Source organism: Bos grunniens, chromosome 5 (genome assembly GCF_055505025.1).
Source record: "Bos grunniens cultivar Pamir isolate PY7600 chromosome 5, Bosgru_T2T1.0, whole genome shotgun sequence".
Lineage (NCBI taxonomy): Eukaryota > Metazoa > Chordata > Mammalia > Artiodactyla > Bovidae > Bos > Bos grunniens.
The window spans coordinates 43,024,438-43,051,348 of NC_141169.1; the positions used below are offsets into that span (position 1 = coordinate 43,024,438).

Here is a 26,911-nt window from a genome sequence, read left to right on the forward strand (position 1 = left end):
GATCGAATCCCTTGAATCTATTTGTCACTTGCACTGTATAATCAAATTGAATTTACTTATCTTCCACTTACTATATGACTGAATTATAGTAAGACACTATATGATTAAGGCTACAATGGTTCTCTAAGAGATCAAAATACCTTTTTAAGAATAAAAAAACTGGTAAGTGGCTGGTAAGTAAACTCCTACATTATAATATTCTGTAAAGTTTATTGCAGAAGACCAGCTGTCAATGGGAAAATTGCCAGTGGGATTTATTTGGCTTCAAACCTAATATGATGCTTTGGTGTTACATAGCTGTTAAAAAAGCTAATGGGATTGGAGAATTTATTGAGTAATATTCAATACTTACATTAAGGAACATAATGCTATTATGCTGAACTGTATGAAACTGTCATTATTGTAGCTCAAAAATTGAGTGTTTGCAATTTCGTGTGATTTCAATTAAATACCCTTATATTTTGCTCTGGTAGAAGCAAATCTGGAGTGTTTGTTTTCATTTCTCCATTTGAGATTATTGAATGCCAACTATATATCTGAGGAGGGCCACCATCTTAAATAAAGTGATAGATGTAATATGAATGAAGGAATGTTTAACCTGAAAAATGCAAAGTCTCTGAATAGGCATAATAATTGTCTTCAAATTCTTATAGTATTTTGCTCTAGACATGGGGGTACAGTTACTTGATGTTGAGACAAGAAAGCAGAAAATAAAATATAGGCTCAAAGGATGAAGAGACAGAGCTGCATTATTTTGTTCACTACAGGGAAGACATTTGTAACATTTAGAGTATCTCATGGTAGAATGGATTTCTTTGAGTAGTATTCTGGAGCTAGAACTATAGTGGGTGCCCTGTGTTCAGTCTGGGGTTGGACTAATTCATCAGGAAAAAATAATTGAACTTGTTTAGTTCTAACTACTTGCAAGTCTAATATTATGATGCTATAGAAGTCATAGTTTTGTATTCTTATCAATTTTCTCATTATCTGTTAAGTATTGAACATTATTTTACAAAATAATAGCAAGAACCACCCTTTTCTGATCTTCTGTTTGTGCTAAGTCCCTTCAGTTAGTGTCCAACTCTTTGCAACCCTATGGACTATAAATCGTCAGGCTACTCTGTCCATGGGATTCTCCAGGCAAGAATACTGGAGTGGGTTGCCATGCCCTCCTCCAGGGGAATCTTCCCAACCTAGGAATCGAACCTGCATCTCTTGTCTCCTGTATTGGCAGGCCGGTTCTTTACCACTAGTGCCTCCTGGGAAGTCCCCCTTTGATCTTAAAACATTCATTTCTCTCATGAAGGAGTTATTTAAAAAACAAAATAAACAGCTAGAATTTAGAGGGGATGAAGTTGAACAAAGGAGTGAAATAACTGTAGATGTTCTACTTCAAAAATTTTCTGACATCTGAGCCAGAGGACTTTCTGCATCTATCAGTGACTTCCTCTTTATGTGTCACAGGAAGAGTTCAACATGCGTTACTAAATCCATTATATTTTAAGACCATTTCCAATAGCTGCTACCATAAATGAAGAAATCCATTTATTCAAGGTTACTTATGGAGAATTAATCACACAAAAAACCACTCTAATAATTACTCTTAGTATATTTGGAATTAGACAAGTAAAATAATATTATAATATTATAGATACTTTGTTAAATAGTTTAAAATATCTATGTCAGTAATATACTGGTCATGTTTTTATTTGAATTTGGATGTATCCTGGAAAATTATGTATTAACTAGGCACATGATTTTATTTCTGTGATGAATTACTTTTATATAATAAGGAGGGGAAAAAAAGGAGCTTAAAATATGTGGAGACAAATGCTCCAAATAAAGTTGTAAAATTACTTAAAATTAATCTGTAGTTGAAATCTGCAAATTAAAAATTATATCTTACACTATTGCAATTACCTGCATATCTTCAATAAATTCTAATGATTATGAGTTATCAAAGTAATTGATCTTTTAAAACTAAAATGTTATTTCAGTGAATAATAATTTTGGAGCTAGAAATGATGAAGTGACATGGATTTTAAAAATATGAAAACTCTTAGTGGCAAATGGAAATAGCAAAATATCTCTAAAGAGGCACACGTATTTGGTTTTGAGAGTTTCTGAAAATGTTAGGATTAATTTCTTTGAGTTAAATTTGAGTCATCCATAGGTCATGTATTTTGTGAATTCTTTTAAACACTTAAAATTATAGAGTTGGTTCCCAATTCCCTAAGTTTGTGTGTAATGAAGCAACCTGAAGTTGTTTATAACACACTTTGTGAGTGTAGTTTGGAGGCAAATCTACTGCCAAATGCTGATTACTGAATTTTGACATTATCTCTGTTCTGCACCATTCCATTGACAGTGAGCTGTTTTAATATTTATTCATGTCCATGCTGAATAATATATGTATAATACATAAATGCACACATATTCAGAAAGGATTAGAAACTTATTCATAGCTCACCTTAAATGTTACTTTACCCATTAGTCTTTTCTAACCTTCACAACTAGAATTTCCTCCTTTCACCTTTATGAAATACCATAACTTAAATAACTTTCTTATGGTCCTTGTCACCTTCTACTTTATATCATTCAACAAATATCAAAGACTTTTTTTGAACTTATTGTCCCTTATGTCTTAACTTCACTTCTTAATTCAGTGCTGTTTAAAGGTCAATCTTCTCTGCTACAGCATTTAGGATATGGCTTTTGTTCTTAGAAGATGCTCAGTTAAGATTTGTTGAAAGGATACATTTGAGGATACCCTCAAATATGGGCTAACACTTAACAACTGTCCTTTCAGAAATTATGAGTTGCAGGAATCATCTGTAGATAATTTTGTACCAGTGTTACATTTGTCAGATGAGAACATTTGTGTCGCATGCTAAATAAGTTATAAGAGCTCAGTGCTTATTCTGATGCTTTTTGTCATAACTTTAACTACATATTTAGGAATTTGAATTATAGCATCTATTGAAAAACATGCTTTTTACATCTTAAAGCTTAGGCTTGAAAGCTCATTTCATTCTATCTTTTTGTTCTATGAAAATTATAGAGGGAAGCATCTGAAGTTATTGATACAGCAAAGAGGAAATTCCCCACAGTCTTTGGGCAATCACGTGTTGCTAAACTGTTACGTGTCCTGCATTTTTACTGACACCGTCTTCACTATTGGATTCATGCTGTAGAGCATCTGAATATTTTTGTTTGGTTTGCTTTTACTTTCTGACTCATAAAAGAGATTTTAATTACAATATACTGCAGAACATTCAGTCTATCGATACTATATTCCTGTAGTAGATATTTGAAGGTTTCTTAATGTATGTATCATGTCTCCATTACTGTAATTGAGGGGATCTTAACAGAAGAGAATTGATGAGAAGCTGTGTGGCATGTGGTTGAAAGAATTTCATAAAAACAACATTTTCTGTGGAAGATATAGTCAGTTTTAAGGCATTGCTGTTTTAGTTTCTTTTTCCCCAAGAAAAGGAAATGCAAAAAGGCAAAATGGCTATCTGAAAAGGCCTTACAAATAGCTGAGAAAATAAGAGAAATGAAAGACAAAAGAGAAAAGGAAAGATATACCCATTTGAATGTAGAGTTCCAAAGAATAGCAAGGAGAGATGAAAAAGAGTTTCCTAAGTGATCAATGCAAAGAAATAGAGGAAAACAATAGAATGGTAATGACTAGAGATCTCTTGAATAAAATTAGAGATACCAAGGGAATATTTCATGAAAAGATGGGTACAATAAAGGACAGAAATGGTATGGACCTAACAGAAGTAGAAGCTATTAAGAAGAGGTGGCGAGAATACACAGAAAAACTATACAAAAAAGGTCTTAATGACCCAGATAACCACAATGGTGTGATCATTCACCTACAGTCAGACATCATAGATTGTGAAGTCAACTGGGGCTTAAAAAGCACTATTAACAAACAAAGCTAGTGTAGGTGATAGAATTCCAGGTAAGCTGTTTCAAATCCTAAAAGATGATGCGACTAAAATGCTGCACTTAATATGCCAGCAAATTTGGCAAATTCAGCTGTGGCCACAGGAATGGAAAAGGTCAGTTTTCATTCCAATCCCAAAGAAGGGTAATGCCAAAGAATGTTCAAACTACTGCACAACTGCACTCATTTCACATGTTAGCAAAGTAATGCTCAAGATCCATCAAGCTTGGCATCAGTATTATGTGAACGAAGAACTTCTAGATGTACAAGCTGGATTTAGAAAAGGCAGAGGAACCTGTGATCAAATTGCCAACATCCATTGGATTATAGAAAAAGCAAGAGAATTTCAGAAAAACATCTGTTTCTGCTTCACTGACTAGGCTAAAGGCTTTATATATGTTCCTTGTGCCAGAGATTATTGTAATCAGGTGTGTAGGTACTTCTAAAAATTCAGTATTGTTGATATTCAGAAAAAGATGTTTTAGGATACTGGTTGCATTTTTTTTAAGTAGCTGTTTCTGGTTGTATACAATTACCAAATATTAATATTTCTCTTTCCTCAAATTGTAACTCTTTGTGGCTGCTGTCAGGGAGTGTTTAACAGGAGGATTCCTATGTGCTGTTTCTCACAAGTCCTTTGTTTCTTTTCAGATGGAGCAGCACGCTGCTCCCAGGAACCAAGGTCGTTGTGTGAGACAGGCTTGAGTCTTCTTTAGTAAACATTCTCGTTATGACAAAACTGCTTAGTCTCGATCCCCTTTCTTGAGATATGGATGGTCTTCTGACTTTGTGACCATTATTAATCCCTTTTTCCCTTGGTAACGGTTGCTGTACGCTGGGTTTTCTGATCTTTATCATAGTCATAAGAAACTTCTTGTACCACAGCTTATATATACTCATAGAAAAATCATTAAAGCACCTTTGCTCCATCAGAGCTTAGGTCCCCATGTCTTTCTTTCTTTCTTTCTCTCTCTCTCTCTCTCTGGCTGATTCCTGATTCCTTGAAGCACAGAGACCCGTCTTGCTCACTCTCCTTCCCGGGCTTCTAAGACTCTCTCCAGAAGGTGCCCTGTGCCTTCACCCCACCTCGAGAGGGCGCCCGGTGCCTTTGTGAGAGGCGCAAGTCCTGTGTCAAGGACTTTATTGGTTTTCTGCGTAAACAAGGGAGTATCAGCCTCTTTCTCTCTTTCACTTTCTTATGGTCGCTTCTGGACTGCCAGGTCCTGGTCCATTAAAGGACCCCAACAGCCTGCACAGAATAATATGCAGCTGTGCATTTTCCAAAGAATTAAAAAATTTTTATTTTGTGATTTAAGTTATCAGCTAAGACCTAAACTTGAGTTTGAGCAAACTTCAGGAGATAGTGAAGTACAGGGAAGCCTGGTATGCTGCAGTCCATGGGGGTTGTAAAGAATCAGACACGACTTAGCAACTAGACAAAACAACAACAACAACACAAATTTTATTTAAGTCAAGAAGATTAATCACTTGGTTGATAGTTAATTCCACCCTCTGGGTAAAAATTAGCATTTTTTTCTGTGAGATGAATTGTCATAATTTATCTGTAAATTTCTTATTATGCCAGTTTGCACTTTTTATGAGGAAGCTTCCACAAACCTCTTATCCTTATTCCTTAGAGGGCAGAGAAAATGAAAACCATAATCACGGGAAACTAACCAAATTGATTGCATGGATCACAGCCATGTCTAATTCAAATGAAACTGTGAGCTATGCCATGTAGGGCCACCCAACACAGATGGATCATGCTGGAGAGTTCTGACAAACTGTGGTCCACTCGAGAAGGGAATGGCAAACCAGTGTTCTTCCCTTGAGAACCCCATGAGCAGTGTGAAAAGGCAGAAAGATTTCACTCTGACACCCCAGGTTGGTAGGTGCCCAATATACACTGGGAAAGAGTGGAGAAATAACTCCAGAAAGAATGAAGAGACAGAACCAAAGTGAAAACAATGCCCAGTTGTGGATGTTTGGAGATGTTTGGAAGATGGATTGGAGATGGAAGTAAAGTCCGATGTGTTAAAGAACAATATTGCATGGGAAAACGGAATGTTAGGTTCATGAATCAGGGTAAATTGGAAGTGGTCAGACAGGAAATGGCAAGAGTGAACATTGACATTTTAGGAATCAGTGAATTAAAATGGACTGGATTGGGTGAATTTAATTAGGATGACGATTACATCCACTACTGCTGTAAGAATCACTTAGAAGAAAAGGAGTAGCACTCATAGTAAACAAAAGAGTTCAAAATCCAGCACTTGGGTACAGTCTCAAAAATGACAGAATGATCTCTGTTTGTTTCCAAGGCAAACTATTCAATACCACAGTAATCCAAGTCTATGCCCCAACCACTAATGCCAAAGAAGCTGAAGTCAAATGGTTCCATGATGACCTATAATATCTTCTAGATCTAACATAAAAAAAAAAAAAAAATGTTCTTTTCATCATCAGAGACTGGAATGCAAAAGTAGGAAGTCAAAAGATACCTGGAGTAACAGGCAAATTTGGCCTTAAAGTACAGAATGAAGCAGGGCAAAGGCTAACAGCCAAGAGAACACACTGGTCATAGCAAACACTGTCTTCAAAAACACAAGAGAAGACTCTACACATGGACATCACTGGATGGTAATATAAAATCAGATTGCTTATATTCTTTGCAGCCAAAAATGGAGACGCTGTATATATTCAGCAAAAACAAGACCAGGATCTGATTGTGATTCAGATCATGAACTCCTTATTGCCAAATTCAGACCTAAATTGAAGAAAATAGGGAAAACCGCTAGGCATTCAGGTATGACCTAAATCAAATCCCTTACAATTATACAGTGAAAGTGACAAACAGATGCAAGGGATTAGATCTGATAGATTGTCTGAAGAACTATGGACAGAAGTTCATGACATTGTACAGAAGGTGGTGATCAAAATCATCCCCAAGAAGAAAAAATGCAAAATGGTTGTCAGAGGAGGCCTTATAAATAGCTGAGAAAAGAAGAGAAGTGAAAGGCAAGGGAGAACAGGAAAGATATATGCATCTGATGAGGAATTCTGAAGAATAGAAGGAAAGTAAAGAAAGCCTTGCTAAGTGAACAATGCAAAGAAATAGAGGAAAACAACAGAATGGGAAAGACTAGCGATCTCTTCAAGAAAATTAGAGATACCAAGGGAATATTTCGTGGAAAGACAGGCACAATAAAGGATAGAAATGTTATGGACCTAACAGAAGCAGAAGATATTAAGAAGAGGTGGCAAGAATACACAGAACTATACAAAAAAAGATCATAATGACCCAGATAACCACGATGGTGTGATCACTCAATTAGAGCCAGACATCCTGGAATGCGAGGTCAAGTGGGACTGAGGAGGCATCACTATGAACAAAGCTAGTGAAGGTGATGATATTCCTTCTGAACTATTTCTAATCTGAAAAAATATCCTCTGAGAGTGCTCCATTCAATATGCCAGCAAATGTGGAAAACTCTGCAGTGGCCACAGGACTGTAAAAGGGCAGTTTTCATTCCAATCCCAAAGAAAGGCAATGCCAAAGAATGTTCAAACTACTGCAGAATTGCACTCATCTCACACACTATCAAAATATGCTCAAAATTCTCTAAGCTGGCTTCAACAGTATGTGAACTGAGATGTTCAAGCTGGATTTAGAAAAGGCAGAGAAACTAGAGATCAAATTGCCAACATACGTTAGATCATAGTAAAAGCAAGAGAATTCTGGGAAAAAAAAAAAAAACCCACACATCTATTTCTGTTTTATTGACTACATGAAAGCCTTAGACTGTGCGGTCACAGCAAACTGGAAAATTCTTCAGTTCATTTCAGTCACTCAGTCATGTCCGACTCTTTGTGACCCTATAGACTGAAACACTCCAGCTTCTCTGTCCATCATCAACTCCTGGAGCTTGCTCAAACTCATGTCCGTCGAGTCAGTAATGCCATCCAACCATCTCATCCTCTGTCATCCCCTTCCCCTCCCATCTGCAATCTCTCCCAGTATCAAGGTCTTTTCCAGTGAGTCAGTTCTTTGCATCAGGTGGCCAAAGTATTGGAGTTTCAGCCTTAGAATCAGTTCTTCCAATGAATATTCAGGACTGATTTCCTTTAGGATGGACTGGTTGGATCTCCTTGCAGTCCAAGGGACTCTCAAGAGTCTTTTCCAACATAACAGTTCAAATTCATCAATTCTTTGGCACTCAGCTTTCTTTATAGTTCAACTATCCCATCCATACATGACTACTGGAAAAACCATTGCCTTGACTAGATGGACCTTTGTTGGTAAAGTAATATCTTTGCTTCTTAATATGCTGTCTAGGTTGGTCATAACTTTTTTTCCAATGAGTGAGCATCTTTTAATTTCATGATTGCAGTCACCATTTGCAGTGATTATGGAGCCCCCAAAATAAAGTTACTGTTTCCACTATTTCCCCATCTAATTGCCATGAAGTGATGGGACCAGATGCCATTATCTTAGTTTTTTGAATGTTGAGTTTTAAGCCAATTTTTTCACTTTCATCAAGATGCTCTTTAGTTCTTCTTCACTTTCTACCGTAAGGGCGGTGTCATAATTTTCCACAGTTTGCTGTGATCCACACAGTCAAAGTCTTTGGCGTACCCAATAAAGCAGAAATAGATGTTTTCTTGGAACACTCTTGCTTTTTTGATAATGCAACAGATATCGGCATTTTGATCTCTGGTTCCTCTGCCTTTTTAAAATCCAGATTGAACATCTGGAAGTTCGTGGTTCATGAACTGTTGAAGCCTGGCTTGAAGAATTTTAAGCATTACTGTGCTAGTGTGTGAGGTGGGTGCAATTGTGCAGTAGTTTGAGCATTCTTTTGACATTGCATTTCGTTGGGATTGGAATGCCAAACATTCTTTGTCATTGCCTTTCTTTGGGATTGCATTGGAAAATTCTTAAAGAGATGGGAATACCGGACTACCTTACCTGCCTCCTGAGAAATCTGTATGCAGGTCAAGAAGCGACAGTTAGAACAGGACATAGAACAATGGACTGGTTCCAAATTGGGAAAGGAGTATGTCAAGGCTGTATATTGTCACCCTGCTTATTTAACTTATATGCAGAGCACATCATGCAAAATGCCGGGTTGGATGAAGCACAAGCTGGAATCAAGAATTCTGGGAAAAATACCAATAACCTAAGACGTGCTGATGACACCACCCTATGTCAGAAAGAACTGGGATTGTAGCTGTGGTATAAAATAAATATTTCAGTTTAAATGTTAGTTGTGAGGACCCCATAAGAAAACCACATGTATAAGTCAACAAGATAGTTGTATGCATGAGTCTTTGTTGTTGTTGTTCAGCCACCATGTCATGTTGTGACCCCACAGACTGCAGCATGCCAGGCTTCCCTGTCGCTCACCACCTCCTGGAGTTTGCCCAAGTTCATGTCCCTTGAATCTGTGATTCCATCCAACCATCTCATCCTCTGTCACCCTCTTCTCTTTCTGCCTTCGATCTTTCCCAGCATCAAGGCTCTTTAGTTCCTCTGCTTTCTGCCATGAGAGTGGTATCATCTGCATGTCTGAGGCTGTTGATATTTCTCCCTGCAATCTTGATTCCAGCTTCTGCTTCATCCAACCTGGCATTTTTGCATGATGTGCTCTGCATATAAGTTATCTAAACAGAGTGACAATAAACAGCTTTGTCCAGTGGTTTGGACATTTTTTAGTACTGCCCGTCTTGGGAATTGGGATGAAGATTGAACTTTCCATTCCTGTGGCCACTGCTGGGTTTTCCAAATTTGCTAACATATTGAGTGCAGTGCTTTAACAGCATCATCTTTTAAGATTTTAAATAACTCAGCTGGAGTTCCATCACCTCCACTAACTTTATTGGCAGCAGTACTTCCTCACACCCACTTGACTTCACACTCCAGAATGTCTCGCTCTGAGTGAGAGATCACCATTGTGGTTATCCGGGTCATTAAGATCCTTTTTGTACAGTTCTTCTGTGTATCCTTTCCATCTCTTCTTGATATCTTCTACTTCTATTAGGTCTTTACTGTTTTTGTCCTTTATTGTGCCCATCTTTGCATGAAATATTCCTTTGATTTTTCCAATTTGCTTGAAGATATTACTAGTCTTACCCTTTCTTTAGTTTTTCTCTGTTTCTTTGCATAGTTCATTGAAGAAGGCATTGTCTCTCCTTGCTATTCTGTGGAACTCTGCATTTAGTGAGTGTACCTTTCCCTTTCTCCCTTGCTTTTTGCTTCTCTTCTTTCCTCTGCTCTTTGTAAAGACAACTAGTTTGCCTTCTTTGTCAGACAACCACTTTGTTTTCTTGCATTTCTTTTTCTTTGGGATGGTGTTGTTCACTGCCTCCTCTACAATATGATGGACCTCTGTCAGTTCTTCAGGCACTCCGTTTACTAGATCCAATCCCTTGATTATATTCGTCATATCCACTGTATATTTATGGGGGATTTTATTTGTCATATCTGACTGGCCTAGTGGTTTTCCCTGCTTTCTTTAGTTTAAGTCTGATTTTTGCTGTGATGATGATCTGACCCACAGTCAGCTCCAGGTCTTGTTTCTGCTGACTGTATACAGCTTCTCCATCTTTGTCTACAAAGAATGTAATCAATCTGATTTCGGTATGACCATTTGGTGAAATCCATGTGTAAAGTCATCTCTTGTATTGTTGAAAAAGGATATTTGCTATGACCAGTGTGTTTTCATGGCAGAATCCTGTTAGCTTTTCCCCTGCTTCATTTTGTACTTTGAGGCCAAACTTGCCTGTTACTCCAGGAATCTCTTGACTTCCTACTTTTGCCTTCCAATCCCCTATGATGAATAGGACGTTTTTTGTTTGTTTGTTTGTTTGTTTGTTTGTTTTGCTATTAGTTCTAGGAGATCTTCTAGGTCTTCATAGAAGTTATCAACTTCAGCTTGTTCTACATCCATGGTTGGAGCATAGAGTTGTATTACTGTGATGTTGAATGGGTTGCTCTGGAAACGAATTGAGATCATTCTGTCATTTTTAGGGTTGCACGCAAGTACTGCATTTCAGACTCTTTTGTTGATTATGAGGGCTACTCCATTTCTTCTAAGGGATTCTTTCCCACAGTAGTAGATATAATAGTCATCTGAATTAAATTCATCTATTCCCATCTACTTTAGTTCACCGATTCCTAATATGTCGATGTTTATTTACTCTTGCCATCTCCTGCTTAACCACGTCCAATTTACCTTGATTCATGATCCTAACATTCCAAGTTCCTATGGAAAACTCTTCTTTTCAGCATTGGATTTTACTCTCATCACTAAGCACATCCAAAGCTGAGGGTCATTTCTGCTTTGGCCTTGCCACTCCATTCTTTCTGGAATTATTAGTTGTTGTTCTCCGCTCTTTCCCAGCAGCATATTGGACACCTTCCAACCTGAGGGACTCATCTTTTAGTGTCATATCTTTTAGCCTTTTTATACAGTTCATGGGGTTCTCATGGTTAGTATACTGGAGTGGTTTGCCATTCCCTCCTCCAATGGATCACGTTTTGTCAGAGGTCCCTGCTATGACCCATCCATCTTTACTGGGAGGAAAATCTGAGTTGATGATATACATTTGGAATTTATCATCATGTAGATGGGATTTAAAGCCAAAGAACAGAGTAAGTAATCTAATATAAGAGTGAAGATAGACAGATGAAGAAGGCCTGGAATTGTACTGATGAGAGATTGCATATCTCAGAATCTAAGAAGAAGAGAAAAATGGGGGAATGTGGTGTCAAAGAATCAGAAGAGGCTGCTTCAAAAAGGAGGAAATGGGCAATTCTGTTCAATGCTGCAGAGTAGTCTGATATAATGAAAGCTGAAATGTGACCACTTAATTTAGCAATATGAAGGTGACGTTGTTAAAAGCAATTTCAGGGCTATGTGTCAGGAGGCATATTAGATGTTCATATTTAATAGATGCTTAGCTAAAATTTTAATGGCTTCATGTTAATTTTCTGTTGAGATAGCAGAATATACTCAGCCACCCATATTGCTGAAAAGCCATTGTCCATTAAGACAAACTTGTTTTAATGGCTCAGAGGCCCTTCTTCCAGATATTCAAGCTGAATTTAGAAAAGGCACAGGAACCAGAGATCAAATTGCCAACATGTGTTGGATCATTGAAAAAAACAAGAAAGTCCCAGAAAAATATCTACTTCTGCTTTATGGACTATGCCAAAGCCTTTGACTGTGTGGATCACAACAAACTGTGGAAAATTCTTCAAGGGATGGGCATACCAGACCACCTTACCTGCCTCCTGAGAGATCTGTATGCAGGTTAAGAAGCGACAGTTAGAACCAGACATTGAGCAACAGACTGGTTCCGAATTCAGAAAGGAGTACGTCAAGGCTGTATACTGTCACCCTATTTATTTCACTTATATGCATAAACTTATATAAGTTTAACTTATATAACTTTCATCATGTGAAATGTTGGGCTGGATGAAGCAGTAGCTGGAATCAAGATTGCTGGGAGAAATATCAATAATCTCAGATATGTAGATGATACTACCCTTATATCAGAAAGCGAAGAGAAACTGAAGAGCCGCTTGATGAAAGTGAAAGAGGAGAGTCAAAAAGTTGGCTTAAAACTCAACATTCAAAAACCTAAGATCATGGCATCTGTTCCATCACTTCATGGCAAATAGATGGGGAAACAATGGAAACAGTGACAGACTTTATTTTCTTGGGCTCCAAAGTCACTGCAGAAGGTGACTGCAGCCATGAAATTAAAAGATGATTGCTCTGTGGAAGAAAAGCTACGACCAACTTAGACAGGATATTAAAAAGCAGAAGCAGAGACTTGACTTTGGCAACAAAAGTCTATCTAGTCCAAGCTATGGTTTTTCCAGTAGTCATGTATGGATGTGAGAGTTGGACTGTAAAGAAAGCTGAGCGCTGAAGAATTAATGCTTTTGAACTGTGGTGTTGAAGAAGACACGAGAGTCCCTTGGACTGCAAGCAGATGAAACCAGTCAATCCTAAAGGAAACCAGTCCTGGATATTCATTGGAAGGACTGATGCTGAAATTGAAGCTCCAATACTTTGGCCACCTGATGTGAAGAACTGTCTCATTGGAAAAGACCCTGATACTGGGAAAGATTGAAGGCGAGAGAAGGGGATGACAGAGGAAGAGATGGTTGGATGACATTACCATCTTGATGGACATGAGTTTGAGCAAGCTCTGGGAGTTGGTGATGGACAGAGTAGCCTGGTGTGCTGTGGTCCATGGGTCAGAAAGAGTCAGACACAACTGAGCGACTGAACTGAACTGAACTGAGGCCCAAATTGCTTCCTTACATGCAACTCAGTCAACCTTACCATGAGAATTCCACACTATCTTCTTCTTTCTGAGTGAGAGTTTGTGTTAAAATCCACACGAAGGATTGGAGTGCTGAGGAATATGGGTACTGGCTGAGTTTCTCTTTGAGAGTGTTATACATTTGCTCATTTGATACATTTTGCTTTGGTCTGAGAACCATCTTGCCTCCTGGCAGGACAAAGGCTGGGAGGGCCCTGATTCTCTCTGATTCAGATTTTTACTTCTTGACCTCTGCACTGCTTTTGTTGGGTGTGTGGGTTCTCCTGGGTTATTTGGTACATGTCCTTATTCCCCTTTCTTTAAAATTAAAGACCAAGGATAGGCTTATTTTTTAATCTTCCCAGGGCCTAATATATTCTGTGTTGAAATAGAGAAGAGTCCTAGAAAGAATGAAAGTAAATTTTGTAACCAAAGTGGGTTAGGTTGGGACACTATATATCAATTTTCTCATCTTTAAACAAGAATACTAATACCTACCTTGTGGAGTTATGATAAAGATTTAAAATAATGTGTGACAAGTGCTTAAAACAAAGTAAGTGAAAGTGTTAGTCTCTCAATTGTGTCTGACTCTTTGTGACCCCAGGGACCATAGTCTGTCAATGGGAATTCCAGGCAAGAAAACTGCAAGGGGTTGCTGTGGGGAAAGAGCAAATTAGCCAAGATGGCTGTTCAGGCTCACTCACCTCAGGTTTTGTAAATACTGTGTAACAGCTGAGGTCATTTGTAGCACTGTTCATGTGCAACATGAGGTACTTGTTTGGTCACAGGCTCCTTTGTGCTGTAATATGTGCACACCGATATATGAGTTCCACCTAAAAAGCAGTGGGCATTACTGCTGCATCACAGCTGTGTCAATTGAGTCAGCCAGGAGAAGAGAGAGTATAGTGTGTCTACTGCTACAGCTGCTGCATCAGCCAGCAGTGAATACTGTTATGGCCTCTGTGCCAGCCAGGAGAGAGGTTTGTGTTGTGTTAGGTTATGCTGTGGCTGCTGCTTTGTCTGCTATGTCAGCCAGGAAAGGATAAATGTGTCTGCAGTTCCTACCTCTCCTCGAGTCTTCTCCCAGCCTTTTACTTCGTGCTTTGCCTGCCATGGGTTCAGCAAACAGTACAGACAGTGTGAATATCAAGACAATTGGCACTGTCGGTAGCATCAGCAATACAGTTGCCATTCCAGTATCCAGGGGATCTTCCCAAGCCAGGGATCGAACCCATGTCTCTTACATCTTTCACATTGGCAGGGAGATTACCGTCTGAGCCACCAGGGAAGAACAAAGTAGAGTACTCAATAAATAGTGACTGTAATTACTATTATTGTTCAGATAAATGTTTAATATTTCTGAAATGAATTAGTTACCTGGTTTATGATTGCCTTTATGATTTTGGTCCAAGATATAAAACATTGCCCAATGCATAAGCTTCTGCAACCTAGTTCTTTTTTGGATAGTTAGCAATAGCCATAATGAATCTTCATCATCAATTTTTCTATCATAGTTTTATTATCACAATTTATGTGATAAACTCATGACCTTTACTTTATGATGGATTGATAATTTTCTTGTTGTTTAGTCACTAAGTTGTGCTGGACTCTTTTGTGATCCTATGACTGTAGCCTACCAGGGTCTTCTGTCCACGGGATTTCCCAGACAGTATTCTACTGGAGTGGGTTGCCATTTTCTTCTCCAGAGGATTGAACCTGGGATTCAGTCTTCTCCCTGGGATTTCCGGCCCAGGCACTGAACCTGCATCTTTTGCATTTGCAGGCGGATTCTAGTTGTTTTATTATTCCTAATAAAAAGTTTTTCTTTGAACTTTAGTAAGTTAGTTCTCTGATAAGACAGCATGATTAATATTTTCATGGGGTTCTCAATATGCAAATAAATGACTCATTGGGAAAGACCCTGATGCTGGAAAAGATTGAAGGCAGAAGAAGAAGGGGATGACAGAGGATGAGATGGTTGGATGGCATCACTGGATGGATATGAGTTTGAGCAAGCTTCAGGAATTGGTGATGGACAGGGAAGTCTGGTGTGCTGCAGTCCATGGGGTTGCAAAGTTATGGACATGACTGAGCCACTTAACTGAACTGAAGTGAACTGACAATATTGTTCAGAACTAAAGATTAATATTCCCTCTTTAGAGTTCCATGGCAGTAGAAGGGGAAGAAGGAAAGCCAAATACAAAAAAAGAGATATGAGATTTGCATTTTTGATCATCTTTGAAAGCAGTGCAGATGACCTTCCTTCACATTGCGAAGAAAGAGTACTAGATATGGAGTTTTGTTTATTGGTTTCCATTTCCCCTAAGATGGAAAAAAAATTTTTTAAGCAAAAATAATACAGTAGCTTAAAAACATGCAAGAATCATAGGTCTCATTGTGACTCTCTAGATACTTTAAGAATTAAAAGAGAAGGAAACAAACAAAAAAAATGACTGAAGTGTGTAATATATTATAAGAAAGTTCTTCCCAGAACATAGCTAAGAAACTATTCTATGTAGAGGACTACTTGATTATGAACTGAATATGAACACGGTGCCCTCCAGTTGTAAGAATATGCATTGGTTGGCTTAGTTATGCACTAGGTTAAGAAGAATATTTGTGATAAACTAAAGATAGAAATAACTTCTTTTGAATGGAAAAGGATTTGGCTTTCAAGTGGGGAGAAAAGTGGAGGAAGTATACAGTTGTTATGTGAATTTTCAGAAGCTGCTTTTCTAATAAATTTGTATGAACTCAGGGCTCATTTTCTGAATTCCCTGAGTGTTGAAGAGGGATGATTTTATCTTTAAAACCTTTTCTGAAGGGCTTTATCCAGCATTTGAATATTTATTGTGTTTTCAAGGAAATATATTAAGTTCTATACTGCAATAACTAACCATGCAAAGCTTGATTTTAACCTCTCTTTTTTTTCTCAACAGTTTGGAAGGACTGAAGTAATTGATAATACTTTAAATCCTGATTTTGTAAGAAAATTTATTCTGGACTACTTTTTTGAAGAAAGAGAGAATCTTCGTTTTGATTTGTAAGTTCCAGGAAAACTTGTATTTGGGGAAAAAAAGATTTTTAAAGACTACATTCATAACATGATGCTGGGTGCTACAGTTGTACTAAATAGATATTAGCAGGAAATTAGATTAAATCTGCTTAGAGTGTGGCCTGAGCACTGTCCCCAGCACTGCTTTGCATATTATAGATTATTTGCTATTTATTAAAAATATATAAAGTAATTACTTTACCTTGTTGAAATGCTGGGTGGAATATATGGGCATTCTTTCAAATCCTCCTGTGGAATAGGTGTCTTACAAATTCTGCATATACTCCAGAAGGATCCTCATATATTTCCATGGCTGACTTTCTCAGATCTTTAGATTTCTCTCAGTTGTTTCTTTGTATGGTACATGGTGTGTGTGTGTATATTTGTGTGTGCATACTCAGTCATGTCTTGACTCTTTGCAACCCCATGGACTGTAGCCTGCTGGAGACTGTAGCCTCCAGACTGTAGACTGGAGCCTCCTCTCTCCATCAGATTTCCCAGTCAATAATACTGGAACAGGTTGGCATTTCCTCCTCCAGGGGATCTTCCCAACCTAGGGATTGAACCCACATCTCCTACATCTCCTGCATTGACAAGTGGATTCTTTACAACTGAGCCACCTGGGAAGCCCCATATTACATGGATCTTTACCTAATTATGGCTCCCTTTATTTGTTCATGGACTCATATTTCTAAGCTTAGGCTGCCAAAGCTAAAATTTTTAATATTCTTGTTATTTTGATACTGAATCAGGCATATTAAACTATTATCTTTAAATTCAACTCCCTGTCCACAGAGAATCTGGAGTCACTCTATAACTGAATTATTACACTTCTGTTCCCCAGACGTGAACTATAGTGATTGTTGAAGGAAATCTATTGAAAGGGAAAACTATAACATGTATTACAGTATGTGCTTTATATATAAAAATAACCAGAGACTTTTTGAATATCACAAGTATTTAAAAAGAAAAATGTCTTAAGTAGCTGAAAACAATACAGTATACATGCTGTAACAGCTTATAGATATTTTTGATAACAAAAGCTATCAGTGTCTTATTTGAAAATGCTATAATTTTCCTCCTAATGAAAAACAAAAGTTCTTTGCTTTTAGTAGTCTTTCTCATTTTCTTCTAAAATGTGTACAATAAAATAACCTGTAGTGTTTCTGTTTAAAAAAGGAGAATCTTAAACCACTCCCTTTCCTCATGATCTATAGGAGTTCTAAGTATTTATTATTTTATCAAACAAAATTTATTAGGCCTCATTTATTTCCTTGAAACACTTTTCCAAATAATAAAAATGAGGTTCTTGAGAAAAAACTTAAAAGTGGAATGTAATGATTCCCTGACCTTATTTATCATGGTGATTGCATACAGTGTTACTATTTAAAAATCATACAGAACGCGGTTTCATTCTTCCATTGTTCAAGGCCTCCATAGGAATCGTTTTTAAGAAATTTCCTTCTTTCTCAGAATGGTACTCCCTTAATTTTTAACAGTTACATTCAGATCTAACTTTATTATAAGTTAGTCAGTATTTCATGATTCTTTATTCTCATTCTTTATTTTCCTTTCTCTCTTATTTTCTTTCTCAATTATCTGTATTGTTTTCCTGCATTTAAGAGAAATACATTCTTATTATAAACTTTAAATACAGGCATTTATAAAGTGAAAGTTCCCTGTAACCCCAGCACCAAAACATACACATATGCACAAACAACCAAAACTGTAAATGCATTTGCAGATCCCTTTTCTTTAAATATATCCCTGTATATGGAATCTCAATATTTTGAATATCTCAAATACTTTCTAGTTACTTGTATTATTTAGACATCTTTCTATGCCACTAAATATATAGATATTCTTTCATTAATTTAATGATTGCATAATTTTCATTATTCAAAGAAATGCGGTTTACTTATCCAGACATTTATTGATGAACATTTTGGCTGGTTCTATTTTCACTATTACATGTAATCCTGCAGTAAGTATTTTTTGCAGAAACATTTTGCTGTTTTCTTGCCTTTTCAGAATATATATTACTCAGTAATATTTTAAAATGAAATGATATGGCCAAGACTGCTTCTAACCTTTGAGACCATCTTAAAGATCATATGTGCTTTGTTGGTTCTTTAAACTCTTTGTCTAGATATTTGCTCTGATTTTCAGAACCATCATTCTGTTTTCTTTTGGTTACTGTCTGTCATCAGAACCCTGTCATCATCATGAGCAGCTGCTGCCAGGGGACTCTACTCACTCATTTTTTCCACAGTGTCTCCTTTTGCCCTCCTTTTATTGGTTTCTTAAGTTCATGTCATTTGACATTCATAATTGTGGCTATTATAGAATTGTATGAGTAGAATGAAAAGAAGGAAAATGTTGGTCTCAAAAGGATGATAGCAATCCAATGCAAGTCAGTAGACTAGAGAGCAAAATTTAAGAGCTGGGCAGGTCATTCTGGAAAGAAGTAGGTAAAGAATGATTTACCTGAACACAGATGGTGATCACATGCTCATCTCTACTGAACTTGAGATGAAGGAAGCTAATGTATTTTAAAGAGTTTCCAGTAAGAAAATAAATTTCACTGAATTCAGTGTTGGTTAGTCATTTAAATATTATGCCTGTTTTGCTAAATATCATTTCAAGAGTTACTTTCACAAATTAACGACTCAAATGAGAATATATTAGGTTTAGGAAGCACCAGATACTTGTACCATGTTTGACAGGCTTACTTAGGTATCCTTAGCATGGACAAAGAAGTCTTAAAGGTAGGAAGGAAGTTAGGGCATTGATAGAACTTAATATACATCTGTAGTATTTTGTCATAAATCAGTAATATTGTTTAACTTGACTGTACAAGATTCAGGGAATTAAAGAAAACAAAACTTCAACACACTCACTGATGGAAATATAGAAGAGAAGAATGATTGGATGGATTAATATGTTTGTTACTAATATCTTCCAGTTATTTTTAAGCTAAAATAATTATAGAAACTCAATGTAGTTTGAGGGTTAGTATGTAAGTTCTGTAAGTACCAGACAAAAAGATGTGGTGTGTGATAGTAATACTACTGCTATTGTTTACAGTTTGTAGTAGAATCATTAATATATGTACATAGATTTAACCAACCCAATAAATTTATGAGGCAGAGTTATCCCATTGTTATAAAAGAGAATACCAAGGCCTGGATAGGGGTTTAACTTGACATGCTCAAGGGTCTGAGCTTTCCAATATAGAGTCAAATTTTGCATAAAAATAGTTAATTTTTTTTAATCTTCTTTGTCAATTGGCAGAATCAATCATCTTTCTTATTTACTTTTGGTTGTCCTGGGTCTTTTTTGCTACGTGAGGGTTTTCGCTAGCTGTGGTGAGTGGGGACTACTCCTTGTTGTGGTGTGTGGTCTTCTTATTGCAGTGGCTTCTCTTCCTGTAGAGCTCTAGGCATGTGAACTTGGGAGTTGTGGGTATGCAGGCCCTAGAGCATAGGCTCAGTAATTTTTGTGCACAGGCACAGTTGCTCCATGGCATGTGGGATCTTCTCGGATCAGGAGTCAAATTCAATTTCTCTGCATTGGCAGGTGGATTCTTAACCATTGGACCACCAGTAAAGCCCATGCCTGAAATAGTTTATAATTTAATGGTACAAAACCTGAATTTCTAAAACTTTATGGAGAGTAAGTAATGCCTGAACTATGTAATTTTAATTTTCCTCTTGGTTATCTAAAACAAATGAAAGTATTATGGTTGAAGTGTTCTACTTTACTCTGAATATAACAACAGAATATATTTACTCTAACTATGCAAAAGTAGGAATATGTAGGAAAGTAGTATGTTTGATTAGAATGGACAATATTGTATTATTTTATCATAGTGTAACAAGAATAAAGAAAGTACCAAAGCAGTGTACATGAATGATATATTTTAACTTCTTCAACTTTTTTCTTTTTTCCAAAAATAATATAGTATTTCTCATAGAAATTGTATAATGTTTGAAATGTGAGAGCATGTTGTAAAATGTAATTAAGCATCAGTAAATAAGCATCTGTAAATAAGCAACTGATGTAAATAAGCATCAGTTAGAGGAGGACATAGCAACCCACTCCAGTATACTTGCCAGGATAATCCCATGTACAGAGAAACCTGGTGGGTTACAGTCCATGGAGTTACAAAGAGTTGGACACAACTGAATGACTGGGCATTTCAAGCGTCATATAAACTTTTGAAGGTAATTGGTTAATTTCAGAAGTTTGAGTCAAGTAATATTATCTTCCTCCTTGGAAGAAAAGTTATGACCAACCTAGATAACATATTGAAAAGCAGAGACATTACTTTGCCAACAAAGGTCCGTCTAGTCAAGGCTATGGTTTTTCCAGTGGTCATGTATGGACTGTGAAGAAAGCTGAGCGCTGAAGAATTGATGCTTTTGAACTGTGGTGTTGGAGAAGACTCTTGAGAGTCCCTTGGACTGCAAGGAGATCCAACCAGTCCATTCTGAAGGAGATCAGTCCTGGGATTTCTTTGGAGGAATGATGCTGAGGCTGAAACTCCAGTACTTTGGCCACCTCATGTGAAGAGTTGACTCATTGGAAAAGACCCTGATGCTGGGAGGGATTGGGGGCAGGAGGAGAAGGGGACGACAGAGGATGAGGTGGCTGGATGGCATCACTGACTCGATGGACGTGAGTCTGAGTGAACTCCAGGAGTTGGTAATGGACAGGGAGGCCTGGCGTGCTGCAATTCATGGGGTCACAAAGAATCGGACACAACTGAGCGATTGAACTGAACTGAATATTATTTGAATTTTATATGATCTCTAAAACATTCAGAAAATTAAGACCTGATAAAGGGATGCCTAGATAAGATTATCAAGAAAAGTAACAAATATATTTTCTTAGTTTATGCACTATTTTTGGTATCACTTTAACTTGGAAGGAAAGTTATGACCAACTTAGACAGCATATTAAAAAGCAGAGACATTACTTTGTCAACGAAAGTCCATCTAGTCAAGGCTATGGTTTTTCCAGTAGTCGTGTATGGATGTGAGAGTTGGACTATAAAGAAAGCTGAATGCAGAAGAATTGATGCTTTTGAACTATGGTGTTGGAGAAGACTCTTGACAGTCCCTTGGACTGCAAGGAGATCCAACCAGTTCATCCTAAAGGAGATCAGTCCTGGGTGTTCATTGGAAGGACTGATGTTGAAGCTGAAATTCCAATACTTTGGCCACCTGATGCTAAGAGCTGACTCATTTGAAAAGACCCTGATGCTGGGAAAGATTGAACGCAGGAGGAGAAGGGGATGACAGAGGATGAGATAGTTGGATGACATCACCGACTCCACGGACATAGGTTTGGGTGTACTCCAGGAGTTGGTGATGGACAGGGAGGCCTGGCGTGCTGCGGTTCATGGAGTTGCAAAGAGTCGGACATGACTGAGTGACCAAACTGAAATGAACTAACAATTTCTTCTAATTATCCATTTATATAAGTATACAACCTGTGAGAGCAGGCTTTCTTTCTTTTTCTAACACTGATTTTTCTACCATATCTATCTAAATAAATGTGAAAAGTAGTGTAATCTTTCTCTAGTTATGAGTACCTATTTATCCATTGTTCCTAACTGATTAGTTTTTACATTTTGTCTTAGCAGTGTGTTGCTTCTAGGAAAAAATATTCATTGCTGAAAATGTGGAAAATTAAAAAAGGATAAAGTAGTTAATGAAGTTACCCGTAATCCCAACCTGAGGCTTCCCTGGTGGCTCAGTGGTAAAGAATCCACCAGCCAACGCAGGAGACAGGGGGTCGATCCCTGGGTTGGGAAGATGCCCTGGAGATGGAAATGGCAACCTACTCCCAGAGGACAGAGGACCCTGGTAGGCTACAATCCATGGTGTCACAAAAAGTCAGACATAACTTAGGAACTAAACAGCAACAGCAACAACAATCTCAACCTACCTCACTCAGAGCACTAATGGAAACACCCTGACATACTTACAGTAGCATGGCCTTTTGAAGGAGCAACAGTGTTGAATAATACAATAGTCTAAATTGGACAACATAGATGTTATTGGTTTTCAGAATTGTTTTTTATTTATTAACCTTTATGTTAATTTTACAAATTTCTATTATTTTTTTACTGAAAAGAAGCTTTTCAGTTGCACATTATGGAAGGTTTGAAAATGGCTTTCAGAAGATTTTTTTAGTTAACTTTTAATGCTGATGGAAAATTGCTATCAGAGAGAGAGAGAGAAAATGAATGAATATATATTTCTGGCAGCACTGGCCCAAATTCCAGTAAGTTCTGATTAATCCAAAATTATTATTATGGTGATTTGGTTGAGACATTTTAAGGTTAGTTTGTCAGCTATGAGTTGTAAAATTCTCCTGCCTGTTTAATTTGATGTAGCATTCAAGAGACATGGTTTCTGTTATTATGCTGTTTTATCACAGTGCTATGCTTTATCACAGATAAAGTCATAACTTTAGCATTCATTTATTTTATTATAATTGTTACATGTGTAATAGTATTGATACATTATAATTCTCCTTGTTGTCATAATTGAAAACTTTATTATTGGTAGAACAGTTGTCATTGAGAAAGAAATGTGGATAGCTGTTTCAGTATGTAGTATTTTCTGAAGAATACAAGAAATCATATATAACTACTTATGCTCTAATTTTTCCATTTGGGCACACCAACAAGGGAGTTACAGGTCTAAATCTGACTTAGGTGAAAAGTGAAAGTGAAAGTGAAGTCATGAAGTCGTGTCCAACTCTTTGCGACCCCATGGACTGTAGCCCACCAGGCTCCTCTGTCCATGGGATTTTCCAGGCAAGAATACTGGAGTGGGTTGCCATTTCCTTCTCCAAGAGATCTTTCCAACCCAGGGATTGAACCGGATCTCCCACATTGTAGGCAAATTCTTTACCATCTGAGCCACAGTAGATGATTTCCCTCCTTTGTAAATGAATGGTGATAATTATGGAATTATCAAAATTCAGTTGAAGCTCAAACTCCAATACTTTGGCCACCTGATGCAAAGAGCTGACTCATTTGAAAAGACCCTGATGCTGGGAAAGATTGAGGGAAAGAGGAGAAGGGGACAACAGAGGATGAGATGGTTGGATGACATTACCTACTTGATGGACATGGGTTTGGGCGGACTCCGGGAGTTGGTGATGGACAGGGAGGCCTGGAGTGCTGCAGTTCATGGGGTCGCAAAGAGTCGGACACGACTGAGCGCCTGAACTGAACTGATAATTGTGGAATGCATATTGTTATTGCAATCTATTTTTGAAGATTCTCAACACTTTGAGGGAAAATATGTTCCTTTATTTCTTCCAATAATTGTCCCAACACCGCCAATTTCGGTTTCTCCAATTGGTTAAGTGTCGTCTTAACAATGCCAAGGTCTAACTGCATGACTTTTTAGTCACTTTGTATATTAGAACTATCTCATTTGTTAATAGTTATATAGTATTCATTTTAAAACTTTAATCTCACACTTAATCCAAAATTCTTTGCTTTCTCTCCCTTCAGTTGGAGATACTGTAATAGCTACTTACAAGAGAGAAGGGGGTTGGGATAGCAGAAAGGTAGGGGAGTTGGGAAGCAGATAAGTGTGTCTTTCTCCTGTGTTCTGAAAAACCTAGGCCTTAGAGTATACTGGCCTCAGGGGATACATATCAAACACTCTGTCCTCCTCACTGTGGAGGAGGAACTAAAAAGTTGTGCATCAGTGCTAAATCAAATCTCAGAGGTATAGTTTTGGATGAAGTAGAAAAAAAAAAATAGCTTTATTGCTTTGCCTGGCAAAGGAGGACACAGCAGACTCCTGCTCTTGAAAACTTGTGTCCTATCCTGGGAAGATGTGATGAGGAATTTTATAGCAATGGTTCAAGGGTGGTGTTGTTGATAAGACTAGGGTGTGTGAAGGGCCTGTACTCTTCTAATCTGGTCTCAGGTCATCTCTTGATTTGCTTCTGTAGTTCCTTTAGTCTGGCCTTGGGTGGTATTCTCTGGGAAAAACATCTTCCATTTGTTGAAAATTTTACTTCTATAAAGAGCTTAATGATATTGTTAAGTGGAATCAGCACCCTGCTCCAAGGCTTCACTATTGTTTCTTGGCTGCTCCTCCTCTGTCTTTGCATCCCTTCACTTCCATGATTAGCAACTGTGAAATCTGCAATTTTGGAACTCAGGAAAGGTCATGGAGGTGAGAGTCTGTTCCTTACCAACAAGAAATAGGAGACATGGAAGGCTTCCACACCCAGGAGCCTGACAGGTCCTGCTTGATTTCAGAAAGACGTCATTCTTTGTACGTCAGCTTTCAGAAGGCACTTCCCAGCATTGTCAGCTAACATTCTCTTCCACTGGCAGCCAAGGATGGACCTATTGTTGTTGTTCAATTGCTAAGTCGTGTCCAACTCTTTGCAACTCCATGACAGAGGGCTAGATGCTATCCTCCCCTTCACACAATCATCCTAGATTTTGGAGCTCCCCTTCACCTTGCTTTGGGGAATGGAAAGAACCTCCTCCTGCCCCTTCAGAGATAGTGAATAGCCTGTCACTTCATGAGTAAGCTTTGTAGAGAAGGGTTTGACCCTAATGAGAGTGACTTACTGGCAGCTCTGAGCTAAGCATGAGAAGGAACTTAGTATCTCTTGTTTTCAGCTTTGGGCCTTAGTTGGAATTTCAGAAATACAAGAAAAATTCCAGTCAACATCTGTTACCCTATATTAGAAAACATAATCATTAGAAGTCACCCAAATCAGTTACTGCCAGTTCAGTATTTTACTAAGATTTCAACAGCAGAATGAAGTGGTTTACAAAATTCCTGTTAGTAAATTTAGGCACAAGTGTACAATCCTGGGGATAAACTACTGAACTTTTGCTTTGCAATATATCTTTTCTTATTTAGCGGGATTATGGTATTCATAAACATAGATACACACCCACACTCACACTCCCCAGCCCCATGCACACAGATAATTTTTACCATTTAGGATGTAGTGTTTATGTTCTGACTTATGAGAGTTAAAGCCAGTGATATTTTTAGAAAGTTAGAAGGAAAATTCCCATAAAAGAAAAATCATGGTAATTTTGAAAGCATTGTAATACAACATATTACAATGGGAATTACCTATTTTTGAGATAATAGCATTATAAAGCTTTGTTAAAGACAATTAAGGAGGATTGTATTTGAAGATACTTAAATTCTTTGTGATGAAAACACAAACACTTCATTTTTGCTTATTGAATTGAACTAAATATACCATGTTCATTTCTGTTCAGTTCAGTCGCTCAGATTTCCCCTCCTTCAGATTTCCTTTTCCCTTTAGGTTCACCACAGAGCACTGAATAGAGCTCCCTGTGCTATGCAGTATGTTCTCATTCAGTCCAGTCGCTCAGGTGTGTCCGACTCTTTAAGACCCCATGGACTGCAGCACGACAGGCCTCCCTGCCCATCACCAACCCTCGAGTTTATTCAAACTCATGTCCATTGAGTAGGTGAGGCCATCCAACCATCTCTTCTCCTCCTGCCCTCAATCTTTCCCAGCATCAGGGTCTTTTCCAATGAGTCAGTTCTTCGCATCAGGTGGCCAGCGTATTGGAGTTTCATCTTCAACATCCGTCCTTCCAATGAATATTAAGTACTGATTTCCTTTAGGATGGATTGGTTGGATTTCCTTGCAGTCCAAGGGACTCTCAAGAGTCTTCTCCAACACCACAGTTCAAAAGCATTAATTCTTCAGTGCTCACATCCATACATGACCACTGGAAAAACCATAGCCTTGACTAGACAGTTTTTGTTGGCAAAGTAATGTCTCTGCTTTTTAATATGCTGTCTAGGTTGGTCATAAGTTTTCTTCCAAGAAGTAAGCATCTTTTATTTCATGGCTGCAGTCACCATGTGCAGTGATTTTGAAGCCCCCCAAAATGAAGTCTCTCACTGTTTCCACTGTTTCCCCATCTGTTTGCCATGAAGTGATGGGACCAGACGCTGTGATCTTAGTTTTCTGAATGTTGAGCTTTAAGCCAACTTTTTCACTCTCCTCTTTCACTTTCATCAAGAGGCTTTTTAGTTCCTCTTCACTTTCTGCCATAAGGATGTTGTCATCTGCATGTTTGAGGTTATTGATATTTCTCCTGGCAATCTTGATTCCAGCTTGTGCTTCTTCCAGCCCAGAGTTTCTCATGATGTACTCTGCATATAAGTTAAATTAGCAGGGTGACAGTATACAACCTTGCTGTACTCCTTTTCCTATTAGGAACCAGTCTGTTGTTCCATATCCAGTTTTAACTGTTGCTTCTTGACCTGCATGCAGATTTCTCAAGAGGCAGGTCAGGTGGTCTGGTATTCCCATCTCTTGCAGAATTTTCCACAGTTTGTGGTGATCCACACAGTCAAAGGGTTGGGCATAGTCAATAAAACAGAAATAGATGTTTTTATGGAACTCTCTTGCTTTTTCAATGATCCAGTGGAATTTGGCAATTTGATCTCTGGTCCCTCTGCCTTTTCTAAAACCAGCTTCAACATCTGAGAGTTTATAGTTCA

At 37.8% G+C, this 26,911-nt stretch overlaps 1 protein-coding gene across 7 annotated transcripts in view; it reads left to right on the top strand.

Annotated features, from left to right (window-relative positions):
- The window catches only part of CPNE8 (copine 8), a 272,491-nt gene that overhangs the window by 67,754 nt on the left and 177,826 nt on the right, over positions 1 to 26,911 (top strand). For all 7 annotated transcript variants that reach the window (XM_086399950.1, XM_086399952.1, XM_086399951.1 and 4 more), the window contains one exon: positions 16,237 to 16,340. In XM_086399950.1, coding sequence (XP_086256076.1) covers positions 16,237 to 16,340 — 104 coding nt within the window. The remainder of the gene's footprint in view (positions 1 to 16,236; positions 16,341 to 26,911) is intronic.